Here is a 14,763-nt window from a genome sequence, read left to right on the forward strand (position 1 = left end):
GAAAAACAATTTGAAGAAAATAGCAACAGTTACTGGATAGGGCAATTAACTGTTATCTGCTTTTTAGTCCATTGTACAGGTTGAGACTCTAGGAGAGTTTGGTGTATTTTTCACCCTTTTCCTTGTTGGTCTGGAGTTTTCCCCTGATCGACTGAGAAAGGTAATTTCGAATTGCTTGTTCTGCTTTTAAAAATGAATGATGACCCCTATTAGTTGTTATTGGTTTTGTGATTTCAGGTGTGTGAACCCAAACTTATCCAGTATTATAGGTATCTTTCATAGATTCACATGCCTGAATCAATCCCCGTCGTCGGGGTGGGAGTCCCCGGTATATAAAAGAGTAATGTCATAAAGACATATACATAGTAATAGGCCAGAGGCCTCTCATTAGTAACATATCCATGACCTTTTGTAAAAAGGACCAAACTTTGGCCAAGAGCCAATCAGATATCACCACCCTCTAGAACCTTCCTGGAAGGAGCCCTAGTCCCTCAGATTTTTTACCGCACGTCGTGCTAAGGGAGTCTCCTCTGAGCTCTGCTCAGCTTTTCTGGTATTCTTTACCTTTTTCAATATTTTTCACTCAGAATTTGTTCTCTGTGAGGAGTTTTTTCAGTTGATCATGGCTGACACTCCTAAAAAGGGTCTCTTTAGATCTTGTGCCTATTGTGGGGAAAAAAAGGCTTCATGTGGATGACAGGCATGAAGACTGCCTTTACTGTCTCTACCCTGACCACTCTGCAAAGGATTGCAAGGTCTGCCGCACTTTTTCGACAAAAACTCTGAAGGACAGAGAGGGACGCCTGCTGCTCTGACTCCAGAGACTTAAAGACAAGGACCGGGTTGTCTCTTCAGGGGAGAGTGAGTGTTCCATCAAAAGTACTCATTCCTCTCCGAAAAGGCCTAGAACGTCATCCCCAGGACCATCTTTGGAGCCACCTCAGAAGAAGACGCCCAAGTCTTCAGAGGTTCGTTGACAGGCCAGGGCTGAGAATGTTTCTCTTCAGGATACTACCTTTAAAAAGCCTGTCAGGACATCCTCTGTGGTGACTGTAACAACGTTGACGACTACAATCTCCACATCACTGGCATCGTCATTCTCTTCAACGTCGACGACTACTTCAGCCTCGACGGGTAGGTCCATTCCGTCTGTTATAATAATCAAAAAATCGACGACGAAGCCTTCGTCGACGAGTGCTCCCTCGTCGACGAAACAAAAATCATCTTCGATGATTAAAGCCCCATCGACGTCGATGAGACCTTCTTCATCGTCGACGAAATCCTCGTCGACGTCAGTGAAACCTCCGTCGACAGTTCCATCGTCGACGAGACCATCGACGTCGACACCAGCGTCGACGAAAATGAAGCCGTCGACGGGACCATCGACGACGTCTCCAGCGTCGACACTGCCGTCGACGAACAAAACACCGTCGACGACGCTGCCGTCGACAGTTCCTTCGTCGACGAGGACGCCGCCGTCAATGCCGGCTATAACCGTCAACGTTCCCCCCGTCGACGACCATACCGTCGACGGGCTCACCAACGACAGGATCGCCTTCCTTGAAGTACTCGTATACACACTTCAGGATAACTAAGCGTACTTTGACGCCAGAATTGACCTCACCAAGTAGAGTCCAGCCACTGCCGCCGGCTCAATTGTTGGACACGGAGGATTCTGAGGATGGCTCACTGTTTCAGAATGCTACCAATCCATCAGAACTTAACATTAAAATCCATGAAACTTCAGAATGTGAAGATCTGGATCAGGAAGGAATGGATTTCCAGGAGGAATATCACTCTACTCCACCTATGGTGTGTCTTCCAGCATCCATAGTGACGGATTTACAATTTCTCATTGCGGATTATAAGCAGCGGTTTCCTTCCAATCCGCCTCCTCCGATAGTGCCGCAACCGCCAGTTGTGATACCTACCCCTCCATCTCGCCCTAGGCCGCCTCCACTGGTCATTCAACCGGAGACTGCTTATTTGACTTCTGTACAGTCTTCTGATGATGAAGAAGAGGAAGGAGGAGCACAAGATGAGGGCGAGCAACAAGAATTGCAGGAAGACGAATGGAATGAATATGTTATTCCAGCTCCGGCTTCCCCTGACCAAGCACAGGCAGACTCGCCTCCGGAAGACATCAGAGGGTTCCACAACATCTTAGAAAGGGCTGCTTCAAGATTCAAAATCGAAATGACCACGCAACCTCTGGAGTGTTTCCTGTATGACTTTAAAGAGCCGTTTTAAAAAGCTGTGAGATCCATTCCCATTATTGAGTATATTTGGGATCATTGGGTGAAAATAATGAAGAATCCTTCATCTTTGCCTCCAGTCATACCCAGGCTCGACAAAAAGTATAAGGCTCCTGCCACAGCTCCTGCATGCCTTACAGGACACAAAACCAGACTCTGTCATTACCCAAGCTGCGCAGCGTAAATCTAATAATCCATCGGCGGCGTTGACTGCGCCACCAGATAAAGAGGGTTGTAAACTGGATAACATTGGCAAAAGGTTTTCATCCATGTCGGCCCTCACTGTTCGAGCGGCTAATTCCTTAGCCCTGTTAGGGCGCTACAACCGCCAAATGTGGGCGGATATTGCTCCATATTTGGGTACTATCCCAGAGGACCAAAAAGAGGAAGCAAAAAAGATCCTTCTGGAAGGCGAACGTTCAGCCTCTGAAATAATCGACGTAGGAATGGATATCGCCTCCACAGGATTCAGACAATTGGCAGGGGCTGCGGTCCTAAGGCGCCACGGGTGGCTCAAGGCCACATCTTTCCGACCGGAAGTGCAGGCCAAGATATTGGACATGCCGTTCGATGGCCAGCTGCTGTTTGGGAAAGACATAGACGACATGCTGCAAGGTATTAAAAAGGATACTGAGACCGCGAAAGATCTGGGTACTCTTCAGTTCAGAAATACTTCCTTTCGGGGCTCCAGAGGAAGAGGACAACCTTCACGAGGTGGCTATCAGGGGTATAAATCATCGTACAACTCAAACCAGCAGTTCAAACCCCAGTACAAACCAAGGCAGCAGCATTAAAATCAATCATCATACAACAAATCTTCCTTTCGTGGACGCGGAGGGAAGAAAGACACAGCCAGAAGGCAATGACCTTTTTCTACCGCAGGCCTCCATTTCTTCTCCACCTTACGCAATTGGAGGAAAAATCTCATTTTTCCTCCACAATTGGCAGCAGATTACAACAGATCGCTGGGTCCTTCAGCTAGTCCAGTTTGGACATTCATTGGAGTTTGTGGAGACTCCTCCTTCGAATCCTCCACGTCCAATGAACCACAAGAATCTACATCTCCTACAAAAAGAACTCTCTATAATGCTCCACAAAAGAGCTATAGAAAAAGTGCCTCGGGATCAGAAAGGCAAAGGATTCTATTCCCGATTCTTCCTAATAAGGAAGAAGGAGAAAAAAGGGAGACCTATATTGGACTTACGAGACCTGAACGGATACCTCAAGAAACAGTCGTTCCGAATGGTGTCCATTCCGGAGGTGCTGCATCTCCTCGATTCAAAGGACTTCATGGTGTCTTTAGACCTCCAGGACACCTATTTCCACATACCGATCCACAAAAACCACAGACAATTCCTCAGGTTTGCGGTGGCGGGCAGACACTACCAATTCAGGATGCTGCCCTTCGGACTGAAATCCGCTCCTCGCATTTTTACAAAGTGTCTGTTTCCGGTGGCAGCATATCTGCGCCAACACCATCACCAAGTCTTCCCCTACTTGGACGACTGGCTCGTCAAGGCACCTACTTTCGCAGGCGTGAGCAGGTCCTCAGACGCCTGTCTGCAACTTTTCGAAAACCTGGGACTCACTCTCAACCAAGAAAAGTCTGTCCTTCAGCCTTCCCAACGCCTCACTTTCTTGGGGGCAGTCCTGGATACGGATCAGGAAAAAGCCTTTCCTTCACAGGAACGTCAGCTCAAACTCAGGTCTCTAGCAACCCGGATTCAGGCCAAGAAGACCATCACGGTGCGACTGTACAAGTCATTATTGGGGATGATGTCCTCCAACATCCTGCTGATCCCACACTGCCGTCTTCGTATGCGGCCGCTGCAGGAGGCACTAATCACCCAGTGGATCCAGTGTGCAGGATCCTTCGACTATCTAATCCGGATCACTCCATTCATTGTGCAGGCCCTAGACTGGTGGCTTCAACCTCAAAATCTAGACCAGGTCCTTCCATTCCTGCTTCCAATCTCTCCACATGTGATCACCACAGATGCTTCATTGGAGGGATGGGGTGCATATCTGCAAGAGCTCCAGATCAATGGACTATGGTCTCAGACAGAGAAGCAGATGCATATCAACCTTCTCGAATTGAGGGCAGTCTACCTGGCACTAAGAGCATTCCTGCCTCGGATCAAGGATTCCCCAGTGCTTGTGAGAACGGACAACACCACCACAATGCACTATCTGAACAACAAGGGGGAACTCGATCTCTGATGCTGTCGCTAGTATCTCAATGTATTTGGAAGTGGCTGCTTCGAAACAATATCTCTTTACGGACAGAGTATGTCCCAGGGGTAGACAAAACCCTGGCGGACTCTCTAAGCAGGCAACGCTCCATCTGCCACGAGTGGGAGCTGGATCAACATCTTCTCAACTCCGTATTCTCCCGTTGGGGCAAGCCTCACCTGGATCTGTTTGCAACGCAACTCAACGCAAAATGCCAATACTACACAAGCTGGCATCCCCAGAAGGGGTCTCTCGGGAATAAATTTTCCATCGCATGGTGCAATGTTTTCGCTTACGCATTTCCTCCATTTCCCCTGATTCCCAGAGTTCTCAGGAAAATGAAGACGGAGCATTGCACCCTAATCCTGATAGCCACGCCAACACTGGGTTACGGACTTCACCTCTGTTCATTGGAACCGCCAATTCCGTTCAGGCCAAGCCCGACTCTCCTGATAATGAACAACGGGCAAGTCCAACATCCGGATCCTCAATCTCTCAAATTATCGGCTTGGCTCCTGAGTACAGAGAGTTCCAGAACGTAGACATTCCTCAAGAATGCAGGGTAGTCTTGGCCCGGGCCCGGGCTGACAGTACCAACAAGACGTAGTCCCTGAAGTGGAACATATTCTGTATATGGTGTAAGGCAAACAGGATACACCCATTTGAATCTTCGCCGGCACTGATTCTTCCTTATCTGCTTCATTTGGCTCACTCAGGGTTGGCCCACGCCTCGATAAAAGTTTACCTGGCGGCTATATCTCGGTATAGGCGTTCTGCGTCTGGTGTTTCTCTCTGGTCCAATAGACTGATCAAGCAGTTTCTGAAAGGATTGTTCAGGACATTCCCTCCAGTGAGGGCTTTGCCACCCACCTGGCAGCTCAACATCGTACTGGCTCAGTTAATGAAGCACCCGTTTGAGCCAATACACAAAGCTGACTTCAAATATCTATCATGGAAGGCAGCTCTCTTACTAGCGCTCACATCAGCAAGAAGAGTGAGTGAGCTCCAAGCATTCTCCATTGAAGATCCTTTCTTACAGTTCAAACATGACAGAGTTATCTTAAGAACTAATCCTAAATTCATACCAAAGGTTCCATCCAACTTTCACCTGAATGAGCCTATAGTTCTGCGGTCCTTCTTCCCGAATCCAAGCACCGCAGCAGAAAGGTCTCTCCATTCATTAGGCCTCAAGAGATGTCCGAAGTTCTACATCCATAGAACAGAACAATTTCGAAAATCCAACCAACTGTTTATTGCCTTTAGCAGGCCCAGGAAAGGTCTTCCATTGACAAAGCAGTCCATCTCAAGGTGGACCTCGGCAGCCATTACTTTCTGCCACCAGCAGGCAGGACATACTCTGCATTCTAAAGTCCAGGCCCACTCCACTAGAGCGGTCTCCACCTCGATGGCGCTCTTCGCTGGGTTACCCCTCATTGACATATGCAGAGTGGCAACATGGAAGACGCCTCATACCTTCCCCAAGCACTATTGCTTGGATTCAGAGCTGATGAAGGATGCAGCGGTGGGTCAAGCGGTGCTACGCCATCTATTTCTCTAGAGGTGAGCCTTCTTCCTTTCATCCCTCCATCCTATTACCTTCTTGCACATTTCGCTAACTGTATTTCATGTTTGATATTCTATTATCATGTGATTTTACAGGTTGTTCTCTACTAAATGTGCTGGGTATTGCTTGCTACTCTGATTCAGGCATGTGAATCTATGAAAGATACCTATAATACTGGATAAGAAATGCGTTACTTACCTGTAACTGCAGTTATCCAGTATTGGTATCTTTCATAGGTTCACATGCAACCCACCCACCTCCCCTGGAAGGGCTCACCTTGGTTCTCTCAGTAGGTACTACTTAGCACTGTGCTTACGAAAATCTGAGGGACTAGGGCTCCTTCCAGGAAGGTTCTAGAGGGTGGTGATATCTGATTGGCTCTTGGCCACAGTTTGGTCCTTTTTATAAAAGGACATGGATATGTTACTAATGAGGCCTCTGGCCTATTACTATGTATATGTCTTTATGACCTTACTCTTTTATATACCGGGGACTCCCACCCTGACGACTGGGAATGATTCATGCATGTGAATCTATGAAAGATACCAATAATGGATAACTGCCGTTACAGGTAAGTAACACATTTCTTATAACAAAATATGCATTAGCAAGCAAACTAAACAATGTGGCTACTGTACTCACAAGGGTGAATGTGGTGATTTAATAAATGATAGAACTATTAGTATGATCAAGTGCTTGAGGTGAATATGTGCTACTTTTATAATATCTCTCTCACACACACACTCACACTCACACACACACCTGCAGGGCTTCTGCCACGAGTGCAGAGGCCATTTGTGAAGCGGTCCCTCAGTGAGGTTCTAGTAGGAGAAACATCAAAGTAAATATTCTGATTCTTCCTCCACCTGTGAGGTCAGTGGTAATATTTAAGACATTCCACCATCTGTCCTTCGAAAGACCTCTTCTCCTTTGGGTACCTGGTCTGTTTGAAGCAGCGATGCAAGTCTGCTTGAACCAGTAATGCAAATATTTATAATGCCTGCTTCAGACAAATCTTTTCCTACTAGGCTTTTAAAGAAGTATAGGGTTCCTGATCAAGTCCCTCTTTTCCTGCCGGTGGCCCCTCCACCGGACTCTGTAAGGGTGTCGGTAGCCAAGAAACACCAGACCACAAAACCGTCCCCTACCATTGCTCGAAATGAACAGAGCAATCTACTGACTTCAGGAAGTAAAAGGATGTGCAGTACTTCAGCAATGGGATTGAAAAGTCCTAGCTCTGTGGCCTTATTGGGCAGGTACAACAGAGCACTTTAGGATTCACTCAAAATGTTTTGTGAAAATTTCCCCCAAAAAAACACAGACCAGACTCCCTAGAAGTGCTAAATGGTTTTAGGCTAGCCTTTAATCAGTTCCTTAGTTCTGTGGCTGATTCTTCTGAACTAGCTGCTTGTGGCTACTACCATGGTTTGACTCTGAGAAGAAGTGTGTTGCTTAAAACCTGATACAAAACAGTGTCTTATAATTCTTCCCTTCTCAGGTATTACACAGTTTGCATCTCATGCAGATGATGAGATAACCCACATGAAGTCAGAGATGGGGGTCACTGGTGGCACTTGACCTAGAGAAAGGATTCATTCCTCCTCTGGGAAGAAGCGTAAAAGTGAGGGCTCAACCTCCCATGAAAAGGACTCCAAGAGAGGGAGCTCTCACAGCAAGGATTCTGGGGCTGATAGATCTGTGAGTAGAGCGCCTGCGTAACATTAGTTCTCTCACAAAAAGCTCATTCTTCCTCCTCATCGGTACCTGCGACTCCTTTTAAGAAGCATCCAGGGAAGAAAATCCATCCGTCAATGGATCAGTCGCCGAAAATCATCCCGTCGTCAGCTGACACGACAAAATCATTGACACAAGCGTCTACTTCCATTCCGGGGACTATAAAGGCGTCAGTGACTCCAGTGACTAGAACGACAAGTACATCTTCCTCGTCCACAAAGGTATTATTGATGTCGCCAGCGTTGATGGCGCCACTGTCGACATCAGCTATCTCCTCAACGTCGATGAGACCCTCCAGTCGATGAAGGGACCCTCTGTGCTGCCATTGATCTATTGCCAATGACTATTCTGCTAATTTACGACTACCCCCAGACAACTATCCATGACATAGGGGGTATACAAATAACTGGGAAAAGTTTATACTATACAAAATTAGTGGTCTGTTCCTAACTGGACAACTCCCCCCCCCGGAATGAAAGACTCTGAAGTAGGTTTTGGATGCCTCAGGATACATGTAACACGGAAGCAAACTTGTTTTTCACAGGAAATATAGAGCAGATACTGGCCCATTTCCAGGCAGTTCCTGGGCTGTTCGTGATCCCTCCAGCTCACAGTTATGATGATGGTGGCAATCTACAAAATGGTTACTCTGCCGCAGCTATAATACCTAATATAGGATATGCACTACACGATACCAGAGGCAATCTTTACCTGGATACACTAGGAACTACAGACTAGTATGGGGGGAGAGGCATTGTCATTTCTCCCTCGAAACACACTCCTAAAATCGACCTCTGGTTGAACCAACTCACCACCTTCAACTGCCCCCCCCCCCGCATTATTGACTCAGCTAAATCTTTAGGAATCACCCTGGACAAGCATCTGAATATGAAGACTCATATTAGCAATGTGTGCAAGGGAGCTAACCACCTTCTGAGAACACTCAGCAATCTCTAACCTTTCCTACTTCCAGCAGATTTCAAGCAAGTGGTCCATGCGCTTGTTTTGCTATGGCAGTGCTACGCTATGTGGCCTCGCCAAATACACTTTGGCCCCTCTAAAGGCTTCGTTGAACGCGGCGGCCGGATTGATTACGGCACCAAGCGAAATGCTCAATTCTCCCCGGTCTTAAAATCTCTAAACTGACTGCCCTACGAAGCTAGAATTCAACTAAAGATTGCCTGCCTATCGCACAAAGCCCTCCACTTCAAAATCCCCAACTACCTTGCGCAAAAGCTAGAACTATCCGGAGGGGGTAGACTGACGAGGAGCTCTAATTCCCTCCTCTTGAAACCCAAAATGTGGAACTCTCTCCCACCGGAAATTCGTAGAATCTCTTCCAAGGTTGCTTTCAAACTGGAAGCAAAAAGATTCCTCATGAATAAGTTCTTACCTTAACCCGAGGGGCGACTTTCAGCTCTAATCGCATCGAACATACTACAGTATTGGTTGTTAATCTTGTATATTATTATTGTATTTGCTCCCCTTATGTCATTATGTTTCATCCACTAGCTCATTCTTCGCTTACCCCAGGTTTGTAAACGGTCTGTTATGTGTGCACTATTTGATTCAATGCCTATGTAGATTCCCCATTTGACTCGTACTGAACTGTTACCTTCCTTTCCCTCAAATTGTAAAGCCCTCTGATATCCTTCGGGATCAAGTTTGCGCTATATAAAACTTTATAAGTAAAATAAATCCTGAGTATAGCAATGAAAATACCCACTAGATCCACATACTATGGTGGAATTGGTCTCCCAGGTATTGGAGCCTGTTATTGGGCCGCACGCAGTTTACCTATCACTGATTAAATTTTGTCACCCAGAGATGACCCTTCAGTTACAAAGGGAGGATGGATGACAACACCCTCACACATGCACTACACGTATGGTGGCAAGGGAAGAAAGAGCTACTGTCAACCGCCCAGACTTTATTACGGGCCTGGGATAGAGCTACTCTGTGTTTAGGGTGGAAGAGTAAGATTACTGTGAAAACACCACTATTGGAAGGGACTATGCTGTAGGAAATCCATAAGCAAGCGTTTAAGGCATGGGACATCGTTGGTATCTCCAGGGTGATGTTACAGGCATGAGGGGGACAATGTGAAATTATTCTCTAGCCTGCAGAATGAATACAGCCTGAGCAAGATTGATGTATAAGTACACCCAGCATAGACGCATCTTCCAGGCAGAGAGCTAGACTTTTCCGATAACCCTGAGATCACCACACTAGAATGCTGAGTGCTGCTAGATGAGCAAGGAAAAGGGACCATCCCTTCCACCTATAGGACCCTGAATAATATGCCGGATGGGCTACAGAAATTGAGGACTAAATAGAAAGTAGTATTAGAAGTATTGGAAGATAGAGACTGCGAAGTAGCACTGATGCATCCTGGGGAAGTTGTGATAAAAGTAAGACAGCGCCTGATCCAGATGTAAATTCACCTTTCTTCTCACAATATGGGCGGCAGGAGGATTCGGGAATACAGGCATATTACAAGAACTGGGGCAAATTCTAAAATGTGAAGTCCCTTCCCTGCCCCATTTGTATTGCTGGGGATCCTGAATGACGTAGATGTACCAAGAAGCAAACTCACATTCCACATACTAGAACTGATTTTAGCAAAGCATGACCTTGCAAGGGAAAGGGTTTCCCTGTTGGTGTCTTTGAAATGGGAAAGACAAACTGGCAGGCGCTTGTATATGGGTCGGAAAGAGTGACGTATGAAGACAAGGTCTGTCTATGTAAATAATAAAATCTGGGGATGGTGACGGGACTGCTTTGGACTATGTGAAAATGGCCAAGATCCTGGACAGTCACGGAAACAGGATTAGAACTGTGAGGCAGGCCAGATTATGATAAGTTCTTTGTGATTTCTGTTTCTACTGGCAAATTGCTATGTCCAAAAACAAATATGCACCATCTGAATTTCCCGTGTGGTTCCTCACTTAAGATAGGTAGGCTTTTATGATATATTACAGTAAAGAAAACTTAATAAAAATATATTTAAAAAATAGAGAAGTAACCATTATATGATTCCCACGTCAGAGAGCATTAGAAAATTTAACAAAACCCTCAACTCTTTCTTTGACAGTACGTTAAGGCAATTGCTTGTTTAAAATGTGAACTATCATTACAAAAGTATTTTTTCTTTGATGTTTTGCATCATGGAAAGCTGCATACATTCCCCCCAATCTTATCTCTTCTGGTAGGGGTATTACATTTCTGTCTGTACTTAAAGGTATGTAAATTAAGGTCTTTTTAGGAGGGATTTGAAAAATGAATGTCGGTCTACTGATCCAGCGTGACCTTCCCCACTTAGTGCCGATACCAGACAAAGTTTAAAGTTTTGCACATTCCTTAGCCACCACTGAGGGTAGGATAGTGAGGATGTCTAAAATGTGGCTCTGTGGAGAATGAGCATGCTGGATATTTGCTGTTAAATTACATTTCTGTATGTTACTTATTGTATTGAGGCAAAAAAGCTTCTTGTGTTTGATATTAGACAACAAATAAAGTAGGGACATTCAAAACTAAGACTGTGCAAAACTTGTACTAGAAATTGAAATTTCATGGAGTAATGGGTAATGAAAGACACAAATATCATTAGAAAATTGTTTTTTTAACCCTCAGGTCTGGAGAATATCTGTGCAAGGACCTTGCTTCATGACTCTGCTAATGATTGCTTTCGGCTTGCTCTGGGGACATTTCTTGCAAATAAGACCAAAGCAAAGTGTCTTCATTTCTGCCTGTTTGTCATTATCTAGTACACCTCTTGTATCCAGATTTCTTGGCAGCAGCTCGCGGGGTGATAAGGATGGTATGTACCATTTTCTCATGAACATCATCATTTAAATATACATGGTAGAGCCACTGATTATAAGTAAAAGATGTGCATTTTACAAATGGTTCCATTTGTCAGGACATTGTCTTAGCTAATGTGTGAGCAAAACATCTGGTCCCATACAGTCCACATTTTCCACGGTCTTGAGAATGCCAAGCTGGTAATTATAATTGTTTTAGCAATTTTGTCAATTTGGACATTCAGATTGTGTGTGTATTTTTTGCCATACGATGTCCTTGTGCCTAGTGCTAGTTATTTGGTTTGATTTAGACAACTGTAGGACAGTTAAAATAAGTGTTGATTAGCACCAGTTAGTCTAATTATAGATGTACCATAGTGGTTGGCTATCAGCCTATATGTGTTGACTCAAGTAGCTTCTTAATTAAATTATTTGATTAAGAAGTACAATTGCTATCAGTAGCCCCTCAGTCGTCTTTTTTAAGGACAGAGGGGCATATGTGCCTCTTAATGATCAGGAAGCCCTATATTTATCTTCATTGCCTCTTACATATTTTTTGGATGTACCCCTTATTACATTGAGTAATCTACTTTGGAGTCATTACCTCGCAGCCAATGTTGGTTACTGATGATAAACACTCTTCTACTTGTGAGTAATTCAAAAACACTATAAACTGCACCTACCAGAACGCAGTAGAAGAACTGGTTGCGACTTGCTGGCAGTGTCACTTTTCACCCCTTAATCAAATGATTCATATTGGCATCCCAACTGAAATGGCTGTAGAATGGCTGAGTGATATAGACTTAAGCTTTGGTATGTTTTAAAACAAGAACACTACTGTCCTATTAGGAAACTTGCTTTGGCTATCCCATAGACATTGCAGAGGTTTTGGGGACATTTAAACATTTTGAACCAAATATTCTCAAGCCACTGAATGACATCTACCCCGTGAACAATTGATGTCAACATTTCCATCCTGCATAACAATAATAAACAATCAAGGGGTTTCAGAAGGGCGATATTTAATGGGGTCCAGCTTAGTGGCCCTGGAACTATAACAACAAAGGATTTACGCTGTTCCCTGGGGAGTGGGAAAGGGGAAGAAAGAGGACGTAACCAGGCCCAACAAGGAGTGGGGGGCACAAAGGAGGGGGGGGGAATTCCCCTTCCGGAACTAAAACCCTCACACACCCAGCAAGCTAGGTGTCATGCTTCATCATTTGGGTTTTGCTCCTCGTCAAACTGGCACTGTAATGTTTGACGGGCTCCCATAAAGGGGCTCTTTACCAGAGATCTTTTGTTCCTGCCAGTTGGTGCATGTGGGTATGAGGGTTTTAGGGAAAGTGTAGACGTGTGTGTGAAGGTGGGAATGTTGAAAAAAGTTAGTAAATCCACGGGAAATTTTAATGGTGTGGTTCACAAATTTATTAAAAAAGGGAGCAGAATGTGACACGCTAGTGCTATGATCCAGCAGTGTCTTAATCTACCTGAAGGTCAACATGTTTCATGCTCAGAAGAGCAATTCGTCAGGACCTAAAAATGCAAGGGGTGCGTGCTACACAGCAAGGGAAGGGAGGGATTACTACCTTCCACTTGGTTAAATCGAGGCAGGCCAGATGGTCCTGCGGTCTCTAAGTGGGACCTAAGAGAGGGCGAAAAAAGGTACAGCTTAATGTCCACAGTGCGTACTGTAATATATCTAGGTCACCACCAAAGGTTACTTCCTCATTCATAGCAAAAAGGGGAGGGGGTGAGAAAATTGTGTAATTACTGTTATCGGTAGTGCAAATGCCTCGTAATTAACTCTGGTCAAGGCAATGCAATTAATCCAAAGTGGGAGTAAATACGGGCCAGGTATAGTGACTGAATCAGGGTTCACCAGAGGCTACAACTGTAAAAAAAGACATATAAATAAACTGCAAATCTCACCCTACTTAGTCATGAGAATGGCTTCAACGGTCGTCTCCTGATGTGGTTGATACCTAAAGGTAAAGGTACCTAAGTGGGGAGGAGGAGAGAGACAGGAGTGGGTTAATGGTTAAAAGTCAGTTGCCGATGACTTGCCGTGGGCTTACCAGAAGGCACTAAGTCAACCCGGGGTGGGGAATCAGCGAGCATGAAGTCACGCATCCCCGGAGGGGGGGCGCAGTTCAGTCTCCCACGCGAAGACCGGAAAGATGAGCCGAAGCGCCCCACGTGAACTCGCGGACAGCGGTGCCACCGTCCGCCCGAGGTGGATGGGCAGAGTGAGGCAGCAGCGCGGCCACACAGAACACGTAAAGGCTGACGACGCACCCATGGCCGTCAAGGTGTCCTGATTGCACCAACGCCGAGAATGTATGCAAACCCACGAGATAAACCAACCTCAGCATGATAAAGGCGGACTGTGCAATTGTCCAACCAGGGCCTCCGAATAGCGGAGTCTGTCAGAAGCTTACCTGTCCGCAGTCCGGACTTGCCTGGAGAACCTACCCGCACGTCGGGGGGAGGAGAGACCAGAGCATTGTCTCAATGGCGGCTTCCATCTTATGAACGCTCCCAGAGCAAGTCTCACAGCCCCCGTCACATGACAGGGGTACCGTCTGGGAAAATCGCACATGCGCGGTAGCTTTCAGAAACGGCTTTCAGAAACGGTCCAGGGAGGGTACGCAAAAGAGTCGGCCATTTTGTAATGTATTCAGGGAAACCCAAGGGCAATGTGTATAATGGGTAGCCTGGAGTTGTCAATTGCAACAAAGGCAGAGTATATACAGCCAGGATGGACTCCGGCAAGGAAGGTAGACATTGTCCTTAATGCCAAAAACCGTAAAAAAAATTCAAAAAGAGATGTCAAAAAGAGAGAGGCAAGGACCTCAGAGAACCCCTATAGGGCTACACTAGAAGTGTAGTGGACTGTGAAGTAGGCGGTTCTAAGGGCTAGGAGCCCCGTGTAGATGACAATCAAGGAAGGTAGGGCCTCAAAGGGGGATGCAGGTCCAAACCACGAGGCATTATAGTGAAGCAAAGATACAGAAATACAAGATTGCACCCACCCAGGAGGGTAGTGGGGTGTCTGAGTTAAGTCATGGACAAGCAGCCCCACGGTATGGAATCGTTGAGACCAGTACTGTCTGTGGCCAGTCGGTGGACCCAGCTCTGTTCAATTCTAAAGAGTGCCTGGTGTGTGATCATGGGA

The 14,763-nt window shown here is 45.8% G+C and overlaps 1 protein-coding gene across 1 annotated transcript in view; it reads left to right on the plus strand.

The window, feature by feature from the left end:
• Nucleotides 1-14,763, plus strand: part of SLC9D1 (solute carrier family 9 member D1) — a 291,927-nt gene that overhangs the window by 81,957 nt on the left and 195,207 nt on the right. Inside the window, exons 6-7 of the mRNA XM_078658065.1 lie at nucleotides 68-160; nucleotides 11,419-11,605. Coding sequence (XP_078514191.1) covers nucleotides 68-160; nucleotides 11,419-11,605 — 280 coding nt within the window. The remainder of the gene's footprint in view (nucleotides 1-67; nucleotides 161-11,418; nucleotides 11,606-14,763) is intronic.

This window comes from Lissotriton helveticus, chromosome 8, assembly GCF_964261635.1.
Source record: "Lissotriton helveticus chromosome 8, aLisHel1.1, whole genome shotgun sequence".
NCBI classification, from domain to species: domain Eukaryota; kingdom Metazoa; phylum Chordata; class Amphibia; order Caudata; family Salamandridae; genus Lissotriton; species Lissotriton helveticus.